This window comes from Mandrillus leucophaeus, unplaced genomic scaffold, assembly GCF_000951045.1.
Source record: "Mandrillus leucophaeus isolate KB7577 unplaced genomic scaffold, Mleu.le_1.0 Scaffold227, whole genome shotgun sequence".
Taxonomy (NCBI): domain Eukaryota; kingdom Metazoa; phylum Chordata; class Mammalia; order Primates; family Cercopithecidae; genus Mandrillus; species Mandrillus leucophaeus.
Genome location: NW_012102332.1, coordinates 3,462,091 through 3,469,238, shown reverse-complemented (window position 1 = coordinate 3,469,238; position 7,148 = coordinate 3,462,091). Strand labels below are relative to the sequence as shown.

Here is a 7,148-nt window from a genome sequence, read left to right as displayed (position 1 = left end):
GGGCATGGTGGTGCACGCCTGTAATCCCAGCTACTCGGGAGGCTGAGGCAAAAGAATTGCTTGAACCCAGGAGGTGGAGGTTGCAGTGAGCTGAGATCGCGTCACTGCACTCCAGTCTGGGTGACAGCGAGACTCGTCTCAAAAAAAAAAAGCTGTGATGAACATCTCTCTAAATATAGGCTAGATTTAAGAGCATCTATTTGATTTTTACCAAAGGAAATGATGTTAAAGAGTAGAAAGCAAAAGCAGTTTTATAGCAGTGATGACAGTCCTCTTCCCATGGACTCTCCACCTAGATTTTAAGTGCTGTGGGCACTTAAATCCTAACTATTCCTCCTGCACACCTGGGGCAGCCCTGCCTCTAGTCCTCTCTGGGACTGGGAGGCCCTGTGAGCCGGTGAGGAGGGAGGCCATGGGGATCCTGCGTGTGCTCACACTGGGCAGGGCGTCTGCCCGGAGCCCTTCCTCTGTGCTCCTGACTGCAGGTCTCGTGGCCAGCGATTGTTTCGGGCTGGGCGGAGCCAAGGTGTAATGCCTGTGGCACGCCCCAGAGATGCCTGCGTGTCACTGATACCCTCTCGCCTGCAGAAGCCCTGGGGTGTTTTGGGTGGTCATTGTGGCCCCCAGCGCCACACCTCAGCGTTACCAGCTTCTCGGCAGCTGTCTCTTGGCACACAGGCCACAGTGCTTAGGATAGTTCATGGTGCTTTGTCTAGATTTTAGCAACTGGCATCTGCTTTTCATGCTAGTTCCCCCTCCTGCCTTTGATTTGCCCTGTGTTCCGTTGCAGAACGAGATGCTGGAGGAGGGCCAGGAATATGCTGTCATGCTGTACACCTGGAGGAGCTGCTCCCGGGCCATCCCGCAGGTGCCCGCTCGCCTGTCTCTTCCCTCCCCACACCCCGGGCCATCCCGCAGGTGCCCCGCTCGCCTGTCTCTTCCCTCCCCACACCCTGCCAGGCCCCACCCCGCCCCGCCCCTGCAATGCCTGGCCACTCTCCTCCCGGGTCTCACCCCACAGCAGGGCGGGATCACCAGCTCTAGCTGCCCAGCGGCTGCTTCTGGCTGGATCCAAGCCTCTTATGTTATCCTTGTTTCTTTTTTCCAGGTGAAATGTAACGAGCAGCCTAACAGAGTGGAAATTTACGAGAAAACCGTGGAGGTTCTGGAGCCTGAGGTCACAAAACTGATGAATTTTATGTACTTCCAGGTAAAATGGCAAAATCCCTATCTTGGGGGTATAACACCGAGGGGTGGGTTGCTGACACCTTCCTACCCATTGCCGTCAATGTGAACACCCTGAACAGAGTGCCTGCAAATTAAAGCAACCAGTTTCTGAGACAAAAGGGACCAAGCCTTTGACAGTCTAAAGTTTCTCGCGCCTTTTCGGAATCAACGCTCCTTTTGTGGTTCTCAGAATTCTCAGTGATTTCGTGTTTCCTTCACGGAGCCTGCTTTCTGAGCCTGCTTTCTGTCAGTTTCAAGTGCAATGCTTTGACTTTCTGCCAGTTTGTACTTTCTTTTTTGAGACAGAGTCTTGCTCTGTCGCCCAGGCTGGAGTACAATGGTGCAATCTTCGCTCACTGCAACCACCGCCTCCCAGGTTCAAGTGATTCTCCTGCCTCAGCCTCCCGAGTAGCTGGGATTACAGGCGCCCGCCACCGTGCCTGGCTAGTTTTTGTATTTTTAGTGGAGACAGGGTTTCACCATGTTGGCCAGGCTGGTCTTGAACTCCTGACCTCAGGTGATCCACCCATCTTGGCCTCCCAAAGTGCTGAGATTACAGGCGTGAGCCACCGCACCTGGCCAGTTTGTACTTTTGATTCATCTGGTCTTTCAGGTATTTTCTTGCTGTCAGCCTCACCCTGACTGTCCATTCCTGGTGGTCCTCGCCCTGGCCTTGATTAGGCAAGAAGCAGCCACATGAAAGGGGCCTGCTGCTTTTTAAAGAAGTATTTTGGAAACATCCAGATTTTTTATGATGTCCATTAGCAGAGGGAGGAGATGGAACTAACTAGGAGATTAATTTTCATTTTACCTTGAAAGTTACCAAGAGGAAAAAAATCTCTCCCACTTTTCACTTCTGAAAGTTAGAACGTCTGAATTTTGCAGACGTTTTCTTGGATCATTTTGCTCAGTAATTTTGCTGGAATAATCAGCAAGATGTTGTTACTTTAGTGACCTAGTTGGTAAAGTGCAAAACGAGTAACGATGTTGCAGGGCAGGCCGTGGGAGCTGCTTTCAGGAGGGGGTCTGGCTGCCCACATTGTAAACACCTGGGCCTGAAGCCGCGTGGGGCAGATCTTTTCTCATCAAGGAGCAGTGACTGCAGGTGCTTGAAGCAGGGACATGGGCTTGGCCCCTCACTGACCTGCAGCTTTCTGCCCCCCGCTTCCTCTGCACAGAGGAACGCCATTGAGCGTTTCTGCGGGGAGGTGAGGCGCCTGTGCCACGCCGAGAGGAGGAAGGACTTTGTGTCTGAAGCCTACCTGATCACACTGGGCAAGTTCATCAACATGTTCGCTGTGCTGGACGAGCTGAAGAACATGAAGTGCAGTGTGAAGAACGACCACTCAGCATACAAGAGGTGAGCACCGGCCTCGTGCGCCGCAGGCCTTCCCGAGAGCGCGCAGCTCAGTGGCCTGCCTTGTGCGTAGCAGGTGTGTGTCTTTGTGTGCTGAAGTCGTCACTTCTGGGAGGCAGCAGCTACTTCTCAGTGTCAGGGCTGTGGGAGCACCTGCTCTGGGGGATAAAGTGAGGGGAGCCAGCAGGTAAGTGCATATCGTGGCTTTGCAAAGCTAGAGCAGACTCTTAGTGCCCTGGCTGTTCTCAGATGTCACGGAGGACCTTCGCGCCCCTGGGAAGACAGACGTGCACAAGCTGTAGGCCTAGCTCACAGAGCACAGGCATCTGGCTCAGGGAGCATCTTGGCAAGGGGGCAGGTGGCCTCTGCAGCCCACCTTGGGCATTGGGGCTGCAGTCCTCGGTGCCAGTCTCTCGCCGGTGGGGGTCCCCGGCACCTGAGCACCATCCAGCAACGTGCAGACGTAGCCCATGCACAGTCACAGGGTGTCTTGGGGTCACACTGCGCTTCCAGGTCCTCTCCCCGGCGGTTTTCTTTTTGGATGTAGAGAGCTTCTGGAGAAGCTAGCCTCTGGAGAGACCGGCAGGAGGGGTGGAAGAGGCGGGCATGGCCCGGCGTGTGCTTCCGGAGGATTGTGGGGTGGTGGGCGGCAGACAGGCGTTCGGGGACACACGGCGCTGTCTCCTGATGCTCTGCTTCGTTTGTGCCCGGTGCTTTTGAAGACATGTTTTGCTGGAATGAGATGCTAATTTCAGTTTCCTCTAGTAAGTAAGGCATCTTAGCTCTAAAATTAAATTCGAAGAGACCTTACTTTGCATCTGAATACGCTCTAGTTATGTTGCATTTTAAATCATACAACTGTTGTTATGTCTTTATAAAAAGAAAAATCCCCACTTGGGACAAAATGAGGCAGCAGTAGGAGTCGAGCTAGGTCAGGCAGAATTTAAGCCTCATTCACGTGAACTAAGGCAGTGTTCCGTTTATCACTGAAATCGTCAGCTCTGCACAGAAGCCTAGATCTTCAGAACTAGAGAAGGGTCTCCGGAGTGGGCCTGTGAGCCCCTCTTGGGGCGGACGTCTGAATGGTCCCTGTTTGATGACAGCATCCGTGGGATTCCAGCATCGAGGCTCACTGGTCGCAGTGACCTCCTGGTCCCAGCCGCACAACCCAGTCGCTGTGTGATTTTGAGCAGCCTTCTCAGCCACCACCGTTTTGGCTTTGTCAGGGAAATGGGGAGGTGGCCAGCATCAGTGGTTTTCAATATTTAAAAGTATTTAAAAGTTGTGGGGTTTTTTTTTTTCCTTTTAGCACTAGCACCTTTATTCTAAAGCCTAGTCTGTAAAACAGTTTACAGATGGGGCTGCTGTGTGCAAAGCTGGGGGAAGGAGGGTTTCCCTCCAGCAGCCCCATCCCCAGTGTCTTCACCACCTCCAGGTTCCCCTGAGCACCAGAGAGTGGGCCTGGGCCAGCTCCGTAGCTCTTCCTGCTGCCTCTTCTTCTGACCTCTGTCTGGGACCCCTGTTGGTTCACCCTCCCAGACCATCACCCCCACCCGTCCCAAGACGCCCGCCACACACACACGCGCCTAGCTCTTTTGGCACCTGCTGGTAGCTACTAGTATAACCTCCTCTAAGTGCCAATGCCAAGATAACTCGTGTGGTTATGGTGAGGCTTGAGGAAAACAGAAAACAGTATCCTTGACTGTTTCCTTAGTCTCCTCACCTGCCGCCTCAGCAACTACTCAAATCAATAAAGCAAGCGTGGCCAGGTGCGATGGCTCACACCTGTAATCTCAGCACCTTGAGAGGCTGAGGCAGAAGGATCACTTGAGCCCAGGAATTTGAGACCAGCCTGGGTAACATAGCAAGACCCCATCACTTGAGCCCAGGAATTTGAGACCAGCCTGGGTAACATAGCAAGACCCCATCTCTTTAAAAAAAAAAAAAAAAAAAAAAAAAAAAAAAACTAGCTGGGTGTGGTGGCGTGAACCTGTGGTCCCAGCTACTGGGGAGGCTGAGGTTGGAGAATCACTTGAGCCCAGGAGGTCGAGGCTGCAGTGAGCTGTGATTGTACCACTATACTCCAGCCTGGGTGACAGAGTGAGACCCTTTGTCTATTTAAAAAAAAAAAAAAGGAAACATGTTTTTGTTGTTGTTGTTTGTTTGTTTTGAGGCAGAGTCTCACTGGCCCAGGCTGGAGTGCGGTGGCACAATCTCGGCTCACTGCAACCTCTGCCTCTCCTGGATTCAAGCAGTTCTCCTGCCTCAGCCTCCGGAGTAGTTGGGATTACAGGCGTGAGCCACCACACCTGGCTAATTTTTGTATTTTTAGTAGAGATGGGGTTTCACCATGTTGGCCAGGCTGGTGTTGAACTCCTGACCTCAAGTGATCCACCTGCCTCTGCCTCTCAAAATGCTGGGATTACTGGCATGAGCCACCATGTCCGGCCGGGAAACATGTTTAAAAAGCCAAGGAATGTTACTGTATCAGTAACATTAGGTTTAACTGTATGCAATTGTTTAAAACCCAGTGAAGTAACAGTGGCTTTGAAAAGATTGCAGTTTATTTCTCTGTCTCCTGGAAAGTCCTGAATGAGGTGGTCTGCAGCTGATTGCAAGCTCTCCGGCGTTCAGGACTCGAGGCCGCTGTTGGCTGCTGCTCTGCTTCAGGTGTTGCCTCCTGGTTCTACATGGTTGCTGAAGCTCCAGCTGTCATTTCTGCATTCCAGTCAGCAGGCAGAAAGGAGGAAAGACGGGCTCCATGCTCCCTTATGAGTAAACTTTGGAGTGCCTGTCAGTGTCTTGCATTATATCTCATGGCCCCAGTCCTTGGTCACATGACCACGGCTAGCTGCAGGGTAGGCGAGGCACACGGAGCGTGTGAGGCTCCCTGGAACGTGTGTTCCACGGAAATGCGGGGTTCGTTCCTAAGGAGGAAGAGGAGGAAGTGAATGTTGGGGTAGGTTATCAGTCTTTGCCGTGGTGACTTTTAAAGCTAAACCCCCGAGGCTCTGGGCCGCACAGATCTATCTTTGTGTGGGCCGTTTCCACTGATCTTTCTTGGGGGACAGACCTAGATGATGGGAATCCTCACACCCCACCTTCACCCTGCTCTGCCAGACCTCGCGGGCTCAGCATGGCCTGGCGGTATTGTATGTCGGGTGTAGCTACAAATTGGTGGCAGGCCAGGGCTCTGTCTCAGGACTTTGGGTACCAGTGGTCCCTGAGGTGGCCTGGGGAGGTGTGGTCCAGAGGGTTCCCGGCAGTGAACCTCAGCAGTGCTGGCTATCTTCATGGCAGGGCTTGTGGGAGTCACAGAGATGGCAGTGGCCCTTAGACTCGGGGTCCAGCAGCCCTATGCCCCCTAGATGAGGTGGGCGTCCACCAGTGAAGGGCAGAGACCAGTGTGCAGGGACCCTGCAGGAAGCCAGTCGGCTGTGACCAGCTGGGTGGAGAGCTGTCCCCAGCTGTGCAAGACACGTCTAAGTTGGCAGAAGACTGACCTGGAGGGCAGGGCCGGAGACACCTGAAAAGGCTGAAATCATCGCCGGCGTCTGAGGTTGACCCATATTTCTGCAGATCACTGTAGAGGAAGGGGATCCCACTCGAACCAGGCTTTTATTTTTTTATCTTTTTACGTGGCACATTGGTGCATTTTGGGATGAACTCTTCTTGTTTTCAAAGGGCCGCTCAGTTTTTACGTAAAATGGCAGATCCACAGTCCATCCAGGAATCGCAGAATCTGTCCATGTTCCTGGCCAATCACAACAAGATCACACAGGTGAGGCTGGTGTTCGCACACTCGGGCGGATGGGCCGAGCCGCTGGCCGGGCGCCAGGCCCGTGCGTGAGTCTCTTGCTCTGTGTTTCAGTCTCTGCAGCAGCAGCTCGAAGTGATTTCTGGCTACGAAGAGCTCCTGGCAGACATCGTGAATCTGTGTGTGGATTACTACGAGAACAGGATGTATTTGACGCCCAGTGAGAAACACATGCTTCTCAAAGTACGTGTGTGGGGATGCCAGCCTGTGGCACTGCCGAGGGACAGCCTTACTCTTGTCAATAGGCTGTGCTTTTCTAGAATCCTTTTGACAGCTGTGTCTTACTTGCACGGTGTCTTGTGTGTGAACAGCGTTCTGCCCTTGCACACAGCCTGCACAACAGGCTCTCAACACACCCCATGAGTGTCACACACTGACCTTGGGAGAAGGTGCTGGCCAGGATGTCTGGGTCAAGGATTCTCTCAGCATTGAGCTGCTTTTTGTTTTATTTTTGAGGCAGGGTGTTGCTCTTGCCCAGGCTGTAGTGCAGTGGCATGATGACAGCTCACTGTAGCCTCAACCTCCTGGGCTCAAGTGATCCTCCCACCTTGGCTCCAAAGTAGCTGGGACTACAGGTGCGCACCACCACGCCTGGCTAATCTTTAAATTTTTTGTAGAGGGAGAAAATTGCCATGTTGTACAGGCTATCTCAAACTCCTGGGCTCAAGTGACCCTCCTGCCTCAGCCTCCCAAAGCTCTGTGAATACAAGCTTGAGCCACTGTGCCCAGCCTTTTTTTTTTTTTTTT

The 7,148-nt window shown here is 52.9% G+C and overlaps 1 protein-coding gene across 2 annotated transcripts in view; it reads left to right on the top strand.

Moving 5' to 3' along the window:
• CYFIP1 (cytoplasmic FMR1 interacting protein 1) overlaps window positions 1-7,148 on the top strand; it is a 92,740-nt gene that overhangs the window by 9,153 nt on the left and 76,439 nt on the right. The window contains exons 3-7 of one of the 2 annotated variants that reach the window (XM_011981493.1): window positions 791-868; window positions 1,109-1,210; window positions 2,406-2,587; window positions 6,269-6,365; window positions 6,456-6,584. In XM_011981493.1, coding sequence (XP_011836883.1) covers window positions 791-868; window positions 1,109-1,210; window positions 2,406-2,587; window positions 6,269-6,365; window positions 6,456-6,584 — 588 coding nt within the window. The remainder of the gene's footprint in view (window positions 1-790; window positions 869-1,108; window positions 1,211-2,405; window positions 2,588-6,268; window positions 6,366-6,455; window positions 6,585-7,148) is intronic. The other variant, XM_011981494.1, reaches the window with a different exon arrangement.